The sequence below is a fragment of the Lates calcarifer genome, linkage group LG12 (genome assembly GCF_001640805.2).
Source record: "Lates calcarifer isolate ASB-BC8 linkage group LG12, TLL_Latcal_v3, whole genome shotgun sequence".
Classification (NCBI taxonomy): domain Eukaryota; kingdom Metazoa; phylum Chordata; class Actinopteri; family Centropomidae; genus Lates; species Lates calcarifer.
Genome location: NC_066844.1, coordinates 7,220,672 through 7,232,841, shown reverse-complemented (window position 1 = coordinate 7,232,841; position 12,170 = coordinate 7,220,672). Strand labels below are relative to the sequence as shown.

At 40.6% G+C, this 12,170-nt stretch overlaps 1 protein-coding gene across 1 annotated transcript in view; it reads left to right on the top strand.

Annotated features, from left to right (window-relative positions):
* Nucleotides 1–12,170, top strand: part of LOC108873581 (neuron navigator 1-like) — a 54,547-nt gene that overhangs the window by 38,852 nt on the left and 3,525 nt on the right. The window contains 21 exon segments of the mRNA XM_051074308.1: nucleotides 386–559; nucleotides 1,139–1,191; nucleotides 1,471–1,494; nucleotides 2,044–2,121; nucleotides 2,854–2,862; nucleotides 4,020–4,103; nucleotides 4,513–4,624; nucleotides 4,757–4,878; nucleotides 6,037–6,212; nucleotides 6,547–6,703; nucleotides 7,031–7,229; nucleotides 7,567–7,664; nucleotides 7,764–7,859; nucleotides 8,399–8,567; nucleotides 9,872–10,107; nucleotides 10,232–10,386; nucleotides 10,519–10,590; nucleotides 11,300–11,432; nucleotides 11,434–11,497; nucleotides 11,594–11,712; nucleotides 11,852–12,049. Coding sequence (XP_050930265.1) covers nucleotides 386–559; nucleotides 1,139–1,191; nucleotides 1,471–1,494; nucleotides 2,044–2,121; nucleotides 2,854–2,862; nucleotides 4,020–4,103; nucleotides 4,513–4,624; nucleotides 4,757–4,878; nucleotides 6,037–6,212; nucleotides 6,547–6,703; nucleotides 7,031–7,229; nucleotides 7,567–7,664; nucleotides 7,764–7,859; nucleotides 8,399–8,567; nucleotides 9,872–10,107; nucleotides 10,232–10,386; nucleotides 10,519–10,590; nucleotides 11,300–11,432; nucleotides 11,434–11,497; nucleotides 11,594–11,712; nucleotides 11,852–12,049 — 2,528 coding nt within the window.

Here is a 12,170-nt window from a genome sequence, read left to right as displayed (position 1 = left end):
CTTGTCAATAAAAGACTTTGTCATATCTAAGTGCTGAAGTGGTGGTCAAGTAGTATAGTATCAGATTTAACCATGTTGATATGATTATTATATATCTGCACTCATTTAGATTTGAGTTCAAGTCTGAAATATGTAGGAGTTGGAGGCAATAGGGGGTCAAGTCAGGCTATATTTATCTCTTTGACTGTTGTGGAACCATAGTGTTGCCTTTCACTGAATCATCAGAATAAGGGTGCTATACCTAGGTGTAGGCCTGCCCTGTGTGTGTGTGTGTGTGTGTGTGTGTGTGTGTGTGTGTGTGTGTGTTCTCTGCTTCTCTGCAGCACTGCACCCAACAGTTTCCTCTGTGACACTCACAATATTGTCAAATGTCTTTTGCTTTTAGTTGCCCCAATTTCCAGTGGCACTCCAAGGATATCACGCTCTAACAGCATAGGCCCCCCTAGTGACTCAGCCTGCGATCTCTATGGAACCTCCCCCCTGGGCAGCAGTATGTCCCTGGCTGACCGTCCAAAAAGCATGATGCGGTCTGGGTCTTTCCGTGAACCAGGGGACGATGGTGAGCCCTACTCAGTTGGCCTTCCTGCAGGGGAGTTGCCCAGTATGGCCTCAAATGAAACAAAGCTGTCTGCTTGTACTGCATGCAGTCTGCCCAGCAAAATGTCAGAATGTCATTTGTTTTCATGAACTGGGAAAGCGGAGAGGAGTCTTTGTGCCTCCATTTTAAATTAATAGGGAGTTACTGAAGGATTTAAAAGCACTATCTGTGATCCAAATATAAACAAAACAAGAATCCACCCACCATTAACTTAAACCTACTTTCACTGTCAGATAACTGTTGGCCTTTTAACACAAACTTTTATGTATTTTGTTTCTAAAGCAAAGGTTTGTTTATGTTAGCAATCTCTATCTCTAACTCTTACTGATATGTTCTTAATGAACTGACTGACTTAGAGCTATTCAGTTGCCTTGAGTGTTGTCAGTCATAAACACTATTTAAATTATGTACTGCTTTAGTCATTTATTTGTGCCAGGTGATAGCAGGAATTGCAGAGAAATCAAAATTATTGATTACCAGCATATCATTCTTCAATTCCTCTTGATATTAAGTCTGATATCCACCTTGCCTTTCTTGCAGTGCACGGCTCTGTACTGTCTTTGGCGTCCAATGCTTCATCCAACTATTCTGCGGTGAGTAGATTCAGCCATGTAATGTACAGTAAATACTTTTTTATATAAAGTGAGCATGAAGAAAAACAGCATAGGGATTTCTCCATTTCCGCTAATACAGGCAAATGCCTTTATCATAATGATTGATTGACTTTTTTTTATTAAAAGAAATTAACTTTAAGCCTCTCCAGTTGGTTACCACCCTCTTAATGAACTGTGTATGCAAACAGTGGGTATTTGGTATCTATTTCATGACTATGCCCTATCCCTGTTTACTTGCTTTTACCATGCCTTCATTAGAATGAGGAGAGGATACAAGGGGAGGTAAGGCCAATGTGCCATAACTCTTGAATTCATACTGTGCCTTTTCTCTGCGTCATCTGTCAGTCATTTCCTGTTGAAATGGGTCCCTTGATCAGATGCTGTTATCAGTTCCCAATGAGTCTGTGACCATGGATCTTTATCTCAGAAGCTCATAACTCAGTTCATTGTGTTTTATCTCTTAATATTCTTTGTCCTTCAGCACCACCTGCTAACATTTAATGAACACATTTTCAGACCTCATAAAGTTCTCAGTGCATGAGAGAAGTGGTGAAAATCCACTGTCATCCCATGATAGTAACATTTCCTATCGATATTGAATGTTTTTACCTCGTTTGTGAATAATTCAGTTTCTGTTGTGGAGAGTTACCTTTCATATTTTATTTGTTCGTGTGTTTGTTTTCAGTTAACCAAACAAAACAACACATTCAACACATTCCACTGTTGCATTATCATAATCAAGACTTACATTAACATATTCAGCACTTCTGGCTTTTTGTCTAAGGTACTGTTTAATATGATGCCCAGACTTACTTTGCAATTTGTTCACAGCAAATCCGCAAGTTGAGGCGTGAGCTGGAAAACTCGCAGGAAAAGGTTGCTGACTTGACCATGCAGCTTTCTGCCAATGTATGTATGATTTTTTACGTAAGCTAATTTGTTAATGACTTGGATGCATGACAGATCTTTTATCAGAGTGTTATCAATCCAAATAAGTGTAAAGTGAGCACTTAATGGGTGTATCTAGTATCTGCCCTGCTTTTTTGGGAGGGTAGGATAGGGGCAAAAATGGTGTAAATCCTTGCTGACCTACCAAAATGAGGATCACATTAGTTGACTTTAGATACTGATGCATAAGCCTGGCTTCTGCCCGATGTACAGGGAGTAAAGGCACTACCTCACCTAACACTGTGCTGAGTGTCACACCAAAACATGTTTGCAGTTCTTGCTGCTGCTTGCATCTGTCCACTTGTATTAAAATCCGTCAGCCTTGTTAACTTGATGGACACCCATTTAACCTTAACCCTTAACACTCACATTTAATTCTTTATTTCTGTCAGCTTTAACAAATTTCCCACTCCAGCTTTTCTGGCTGTGCAGCATTTTTTACTCACTGGCTTTGCTAAACTATCAACTAACCTGAGTGTTTTGAACATTATAACACTATAAGATGAAGCCTATCTGTATGTGTGTGTGTGTGTGTGTATGTATTTTTGTATGTTTTTTTTATGAGAATTTCTATCACACGCCTAACACTCCTGTCCCTCTCTTTTACACTCGTGGCTGTATTGACTGCTGGACTCGCTGCTGTCCCCTGCGTGCCTCCCGCTGACCCACACCTCTGGATGCTGGGTGTAGCAGCTAGGCCAGGTTTGTTGGACTGTTGCTTCCAGAGCCCTCTCTGTCCCTTCCACATGATTCTCAGTGGACGTCAAGCTGACGAGTTGCCGTTATACATCTCTGTCAGGCTTGCAGTGTGGCACAGTCGACCTTCACTGCCCATCCTTGAAGCATGTTGACTAGGGCTACAGCTAATGATTATTTTCATTACCTATTAATCTGTTGACTGTTTTGTCAGGTATTTATTTGGTCTGTAAAATGTCAAAATGCTAAGTACAATTTCTCAGGGCCCAAGGAGACATTTTGACCAACCGTTAAAATGTCTTACAACGACATATAAGGAACAGGAATTTTGTGTATTTGCTTGATAAATTCTGTGAATTGGTGTCAAAGTTGTTATATATTTTCTGCTGACAGATGAATTGATTATTCAGCTAATTTTTTCAGCACAAACAATGACTACTCCAGATTATTTCCTCAGATTTGAAGAGTAGCCTATAGAATACAGATTGTAGAGATAAAAGAGAGATGGAGTTATGATACTTTTAAACTCTAAAATAAGGACCTACAGGTGATGAAACATGCTTTAAAGCAGCTAAAAGAGGTCTGCTGCTCCTGGGAACAATTGAACAGGCGATTGTATTTTTATTGAGTGTTATTATTACTGTTGCAGCCCCCCACAGAGAGTCAGATCAGTCAGAGTGGCAGATTAATCATTTTTTATTCTAAACCAAAAGAAGACACTCAACAGAAATAAAGCAACGAAAAGAGGGCTAATCATAATTTTTTAAAACAAATTCAGTATGATGGTGTCAGCCGTAGACAAAAATACACCAATACACTCCATCATTAGCAATGGTGTGAGACACCCTAGCCTAAAGGTCAAACATGCTACGTGAGGTTGCTGAGGTTTGTCCTCCAGTGCCACACCGCTGCCCTCCTTCACCGCCATTACCCTAACCTCCTCTTTCATCTCTGACATCATCCACAGCTGTCCACCACTCCATCCCCTCCCTCTTTTCCCAGCAGACGGAGAAAGCCATTTGCTTGATGTGCTGTGAGCGTGCGAGACTGCAGACTGATTTGATTCGGCCAGTGACTCATACCTGTCTGCTGTCCCAACTCCCCCACTCTCTCTCTTACCCTCTGTCTCTGCCTCGTTCTACCACTGTGTCTCTCTCTTAAAGGCTAATCTGGTAGCAGCATTTGAGCAGAGCCTGGCGTTGATGACGGCACGCCTCCAGACCCTGTCGGTCTCCTCAGAGCAAAAGGTATCTTGGTGATATCATGATGGGCGCTAATGAGTGTTGTTCCACCTGTGACAGTTTCCTTTTACATATATGAGGAAAAATTAGAAAAGGTTCATAACACAGGAAGACATACTCAATAACTACATGTTGATGATAACATATCAATCTGATCATCATTCAGCTGCTTTACTGTGCATTAGATCCTGTCAGTGAAAGAAAGGTTACCAGGTGGGCATAGTTGTTCTGGAAATGAGATGTGGGTCAAAGGTTTGCATGGTGGGATTTCCACGTTGTCATCAGCCACTCAACCCAACCTGACATCCTGGCTGAAAGGAGATAGACATTCCACAATCCTTGGATCAGAGGAATCTTGGTTCAGTTACCAGCCTGCAAGATAACATGAATACATATCGATGTTTCCCCCTTCCAGGACTCTGAGCTCACTGAGCTGAAGGAGACCATTGAGATTCTGAAGGCCAAAAATACAGAGGCCCAAGAAATCATTCAGGGGGCTCTCAGTAATCCAGACATCACACCTAAAGGTACATGATATGCTAGAGATAAGAGCATGATTGGAACTGTTAAACCAAGAAAATTGCTGAAAGGCAAACATAGGAATTTCAGACACTTTCCTCCCATAATTGAGTTTGCTGTCCTCTGTCCTGGTTTGTCAGAGCTGCTGATCAATCGCCAGAATTCCTCAGAGAGCATCTCCAGCCTCACCAGCACCACCAGCCATTCAAGTATGGGCAGTCTTAAAGAGCAGGAGGCCAAGAAGAAGAAGAAAAAGAGCTGGGTGAGATACACACTGATTGGTGGTGGTCACACTGATTAGAAACACTGTTGGGTGTATCAGAGTTTGGGCAGACATTTGCAAATTTATTTGAAGTTATTTGGAGCACCAAAGGATTGGGATTTACCACATGAGGAGTTTGCCACAACTGTTTTGTGTGGCAAAATTCCTCACATATGTTAGCCCAAATAAATTCAAAGAACAATTTGCAGTGGTTCATGAATCAGACTTCATCACGGATTACAAAACCAAACGTGGTTGAATTGTGTAATTCTGCTTGTTAGGTTTGATATCTTTTACATGTTTCAGCGCCATATCAATCATGCTTAAATCAAATCTAGTGATTGTTTTGAGTAGCATTAGATTACCAAGATTCATGGTCTAACGGGTCTGTGCCAAAAAGGCTAGTCAAGTAAGGAATAATAATTAGACTGAATGATTGATGATAATCAATAATCAATGAAGTCAAGTCTAAGTCTCAATGAAGAATAACTATTACAAAAAGAAATGTAAAGGATAAAAAATGAAGTCATAAATGCATGTAATTTAGAATAACCTGTATATAATATATACGTTTATATATTGGCCAAACATGTAGCTGAGCAGTGAGATGTTATCAGTTTTTGTTGTGTTTGATCTGAAAAGTCAATTGCTGTCCTAGTATGTGTTCCTGCATGTGTATGCTTGATTCTCCTCCTATCTTGTTCCAAATCTGTTATTAAGTATGACTCTGGTTTCTCCCTCATGCTGCCCTGCTTTTTATTTTAGGTCTTTGAGGTGAGTGATGTTGCCACAGTAAATAAAGCCCTAACCCCCCAAACCCCCCACTCCCCCTCTCCAGCCTGCATGTACTTTATGAGTCATACTTGTGAAACGTTTGGAAACTTTCTGTCATCTGTGTCTTTTTAAACCTGATTCAACAAATTACTTTGTACTAAGACCTGATCATATTAAAATGTAAAATTAGATTATAGAGTCATGGTTTTATGAATTGATAGAATCTGCAAACCATTTAACTGTTTTGTAACACTGTAAACATCAAGCGGTTCAATGAAGTGGAGTATTACTGTTGTAGGAACTTAACATGGAAATGGTTTTCAGAAGCTATATTTTGTTTCACATGTATTCTTCATTTCGGTCTCATATTTCGTGTCTGAACAGTTGCGCAGCTCCTTCAATAAGGCTTTTAGTAAGAAGGGCTCCAAGCCATCAGGGCCGTATGCTGACATCGAGGAGATTTCCACCCCAGAATCCTCTGCACCTTCTTCCCCCAAGGTTCACCATGACAGTGATAATCAACCCACAATGAAATCCTTAACCTCTGCTTCATCGTCAGGGTAAGCTTCTTCTTAAAATGATCTTTTAAACTGACAGGACAGTAGATGACTGCATTACAGCAAGTTATTTAAGTAAGTAATTACAGCAACTAGTTAGAATTTCATTATAACAGATGAATAAATCAGATGTTAGTATCATAAGAGATGTGAAATTAGATTGTCACAAAACTCTGTGCTTTCTGTAAATACATGTTAACTGCTTATGTGTTTATTTTTTGAACATGATCAAGGACAAAAAAACTTTTTAGAATTAGGTTTTTGGCTGTCATTCTGCTGGTCCTTGCTACATTCATAGTTCAGAAATTTTTGTCTAATGTGAATTGAATTTCCCAAGACTCTGTGAAGGAGGTGAGGCAGTGGATGATAAGGTTGTAACAGAACTGCGTACAGAGCTGTGGGAGAAGGAGCGGAAACTGACTGACATCCGTCTAGAAGCTCTAAGCTCTGCTCATCAGCTGGAGCAGCTACAGGACGCCATGAACAGCATGCAGGTGTGTGTGATACGTTCAACCTCATTGTTTTTAGTTAGTTGCAGTAGTTAGTTAGTAGTTTCTCTCAAAAAGGTGTTATGATGATAACATGCCAAAATTTGAATACTATACTGTGTACAAATGTTTGGAGAGACTGACTTTTTTCGTTACAAAATGGCATGGTTTGTATCCTTAGGTTTTTTTTTTTTAGTTGATCTGGGAAAAAAAAAAGAAAAAAAGTTTTAACATCAGTGCTATAATTGCCAAACAATTACCACTGCAGTCATATTATGGAGTTAGCACTGTGGTTTATGAACACCGCAGTAACACATGTGATTTTTACTGCAGAGAACAGTGGAGAACCTGAAGGCTGAGAATGACCAGCTGAAGACGGGTGGTCTGTCCCCCTGTCCATCTCCTGGACCCTCCAGCTCTGTCTCCCAGTCCTCAGGTCTCACCACGCTGGGAAATTCATCACCTCGACAGTCAGTAGCCATGCACATGCCCAAAAGCTACAGCAGAGGGATGAGTGAGGGGAGCAGCTCAGGTACAGTTCAGTCCCTGAAAATGTAGAGTCTATTTTTTTTTTCCCAAACGCAGGACAACAGGCAAATGTGTGTAATGTAGATATTTGGGGTTTCTATCTTAATCATATGGTGATATTACACTTGAATATAGAAGGCTGCCATCTAGAGTTATAAAAGTAGGCAGAATGTAGTATTTTCACAATATTTTGCAATTTAAATTATTAATCTGTACTTTCATTTTTAATCACATTATGTATACTATTTAAAAACATGGTGCCTTTATTTTGTTCCTTATATCTTGATCCAACTTATGTCAGAAATACTAGAAGAACTTTTCTTGTTTTTCTATTTCGGTAGATGTCCACTCTGCAGATTCTCTCAGCCTTTCCTCACAGAGAGATGACCATCGTGTTAGGGTGGTGGTTTGTGCTGCAGACTTACATGTCTTCAAAGATGTAAGTATGTAGTTTGTCTTGTCATTGGCACCCTTTTCAGACTAATTAACATTATTGCTAATCTCTGTATCACCATTTTGTTGCACTTTGTATCAACAGGAGGTTAAGCAGCAGGATTTCTTTGTGGGCACTGTCAGGGTGAATGGCAGGATGGACTGGACCATGCTGGATTCAGCTGTCAGCCAGGCTTTCAAGGTGAGATGCCTTGTTCTGACAACTGGGGTTCAATGTGACCTGTCTAGGAACTGAACTGTACAGTTTCATTCAAGCACATTCATGTTTGTGATTGAGCTGTCACATTCAATTTGGCAAGTTTTTACTTCACAGAATTCAACTACTGCACAGTGGTGAAAAGCTAAGATGCAGAAATAGCATGTACTCTCCCACTGAGCATCTGGTTTTATGAAAATGTACATACATTTAAATCTACTGTAATGTAAATAACTGTAATTTAACAAGATTTTCCAGGTCTTTCTAACTGGGAATTAGTGGTTCATTTTATTATGTGTGTGGTACCCAATAAAACCAAATGGCTCATGAGCAGGAGCTTGTAACCTTTTATGTGCAGATGATAGTTACCTTGACCTTTGACACGAATCAAAACTAGCTATCACAAGGGGTAGTTGTTATCATTTTATGTCATATCGTATGCTCACATTAATTCTTATATTTTTGTCTGCGAACACAAAATCCTGTATGGACAATTTTACTCTATCAATCCCTTTTCCTTCCAGGTGTACATAGCTAAAGTGGACCCCACCTCCAGTCTGGGCCTGTCTACTGACTCCATCTACAGTTACAGTATGGGTCACATTAAGAGAGTGCTGGGAGGAGAGGCTCCTGAGACCCAGCCCTCTCGCTGCATGTCTCGAGGCCCCAGCAGCATCACTGTGTCTCTGAAAGGTTTGTGAAGAACTGCGACATGTCCAATCATACTGAATTCAAGACTGAAGCTTCACATCCAAAGGACATTTATCTTGTAGGAAATGAATTTATGATTTCTGAATGTATTTTTGAAGTACAAAGCATTATTATGCTTTTTTTATACTCCAGTCAATCAGAATTTGGGCTAATGAGATAAACTTGTGCAAGCACTTGATATGTCTGTTTGGAGAGCCTGGTTGAATCAGCTCTTCAATTATGTAACCACAAATCTTTTGATTAAAAGCCACATCCACACAGATAAATTTTTATGGTTTGTTTTGCCAGTCAGAACTTTTGCATCAGCTGTATTGTACAGTGTTAATTTGAAGATCCAAGTCTCAGCTGAGTGCAAATCCTCATGTCTGTCTGCTTGTTAGAGTGACTGCATTTGAGCCTGTCTGTCTGTACATCACGTGTGTGTCTTTCTTCTCTTTAGAAGTCTTTACAGCAGCATGTGTTTAGTTACATTGAGCTGTAGGCTGTCCTCATTCTTGACTAAAACATAAACTCAAATGACCCTGGAGCTGATGAACTCATTAACATCAGGATCTGTTTTTCTGGATTTTTTTTATTTACTTATTTTTTATTTGGTTGTACTGTGCATTTGTGCTTAGCATTATCCCTACAAGTACAGATATATGTGGATTATATACAATACTTTTCAATGACAGCAGTGTTTTGGTTCATGGGAGGCACATATGTGGAGCCCAGCAGTGATTCTAAACCAGAGCTATGATCAGTGAGGCGAGTTGAGGTTCTGGTTGGGTAGTCGACCCTTCTGCACCTTTGCGTGAATGCAGGAATGTAAGGAGTGAAGTGCTAGGAGAGCTGGGAAAGCAGCGGCAGCCCAGACAGAGCTCTGGGTAACATGATCTCAGTACAGCCAGGCCCAGCTGGTCGACCAGCCTCAGACACATGGGCCCCATAGATGTTAAGGTGGAACATTACACTCCTAGAGGCTGGTGGGGGGTGCACAGACGCGCTACACTTGATGCAAAGTTATTTTCAGCGCAAAATGCTTGAGCTCTGTGTTGCTTATGAAGGACATGGGAGGTGTTATAAATCCATTTTCTCAGCATCTTTTTGCCCTAGCTCTTCCTCTTTGAAATGTATACTCTTTCTGGTATACATATTAACAGAATTCTTAACAAGCACTTGAATAACAAGTATAAAACTGAACTTTATCACACATTCTAATATGTCCTTGGTAATTAGCAGCCAGTCATCAACTTCAATGTTTATTACACCACAGTTCATTCTCACTTTTCCCTCACTATGTTCAGGTTTGAAGGAGAAGTGTGTGGACAGCCTGGTATTTGAAACCCTAATTCCCAAACCCATGATGCAACACTACATCAGTCTGCTCCTCAAACACCGCCGTCTCATCCTGTCTGGACCGAGCGGGACGGGTAAGACCTACCTCGCTTCCCGGCTGGCTGAGTACCTGGTGGACCGCAGCGGCCGCGAAGTCACCGATGGTATCGTGGTCACTTTCAACATGCACCGCCAGTCATGCAAGGTGACAGAAACTGATGTCCCATAAAAATCTGTACAAAAGAGGGTTATTCTGTGTAATGTTGTCAGCTTCCTTTTGTCATCTTCTGTCGCTGTCTCTAACTCTTTCTCTCTCTTTCTCACCTCAGGATCTCCAGCTTTATCTTTCCAACTTGGCCAATCAAATAGATCGGGAAACAAGCACATCAGAAATACCGCTGGTAGTCATCCTGGATGATGTTCATGATCCTGCTTCCATCAGCGAACTTGTCAATGGCGCTCTCACCTGCAAATATCACAAATGGTAATCTTCACATATGAAAATGGCTGGAAAAAATATCTTTCTAAAGAGAGGATATTTATTTATAGAAATATTTACATAATTGTGTAATATAATGTGTAATATATCTTAAGTGTCTAATATTCCTCCTTTTAGTCCTTACATTATTGGAACAAGCAATCAGCCAGTGAAGATGACTGCAAACCATGGTCTGCATCTCAGCTTCAGGTTGGTTGAAGAGACAGTATTTTCTTCTTGTGTGGTATTGTATTAATGTATTATATGGTCTACAGATTAATTCCACCCGATTACTCTGAGATTAGATTTGAAGCTCACTGTAGAATAAACTAGTCAATACAATAAAAGCATCTGTAAGCACATCAGCAAGAAAGTGTGGGTTAATGTGTTTGTGTATGATGTGACAGTGTTTGATATAATTAAGTTGGATTTTGGTCAGTGCTGTGAATTATAATAATGAGATTACTTTATGATGTTTGAGGCTCCATGAACCAAAACCTTGAGATTGTATAAGCTACAGTTTACCCTCTCTGAAAAGAGAAATATTTTATGTTACCCTACTGACAGATTTGTGAAATTCTCAAACATATGACAAATTGGAGTAGTAATACTTGGTTGAATGATACTGTCACATTGATGATGGAAGAGAGTATAACTACATGAAATGGAACAAGATTTAAATAAGACCTTGTTGATAAATAAATATTTATGATGTTGTCAGAATATGGCAGGTCCCATTTGTTGATCTCAATCAATTTTTCAACCAGTCCCTCCTTACAGCTCTACCTAAACTGTTAACTCAAGAATCTAATGTTGCTACCAATAAGAAGGATAATGGCATATCCAATCCAATATGTGGCCAAAGTGCTTCTTGTTTCTATAGTCGTGTGACTTTTTTCATGTACCTTTTACCTCTTAGGATAGTGACCTTCTCCAACAATGTGGAACCAGCCAACGGCTTCCTGGTGCGATATTTGCACAGGAAGCTGATGGAGTCGGAGGATGAGACAAACTTGACCAATGAAGACCTGATCAAGGTGTTAGACTGGGTGCCCTAAGCTCTGGTATCACCTTCACACCTTCCTGGAGAAGCACAGCACATCAGACTTCCTCATTGGTATGAAACACTCAGGACAGGTCAGGACTTTATTTGTGAATGGTTTTGTTCTCTGTGTCCTCACAGTACCTTTGCCTTCCTCCCTTGTGTCCTCAGGCCCATGCTTTTTCCTGTCATGTCCAGTCACAGTAGATGAGTTTAGGTCATGGTTCATTGATCTTTGGAACCACTCTATTATTCCATACCTGCAGGAGGGGGCCAAGGACGGCATTAAGGTGAGAAAGGACAGGCAGCAAATTCAGAAAGCAGTTTCCAGCTTGCAATAGATTCCTTCTGAGGAAGTGCTGTTGGCTTCCCTTTCACAGGAAATGTTGCACTCTAATTTTACTGTTGTGGTATGTTGTGACACTTAAGGTCCATGGCCAGAAGGCTGTATGGGAGGACCCAGTAGAGTGGGTGAGGGGCACTCTGCCTTGGCCGTCTGCCCAGCAGGACCAGGCAAAACTGTTCCACCTTCCTCCCCCCAGCATCGGCTCCAGCAGCCCAGGTCAGCCCTGCGAGGAGAGGCCTCACAAGGAGACTCCACCCAGCTCCATGGAATCTGATCCCCTGGTAAGAATTACACACATTTCATGGTATTTTTTTGTGAGTTTTCTCAGAATTATAAGCTTTGGTCTTTACTAATAAGTGAAATGTTTCCTTTAGATTTTCTGATCTCTTACTTCTTCTCTTC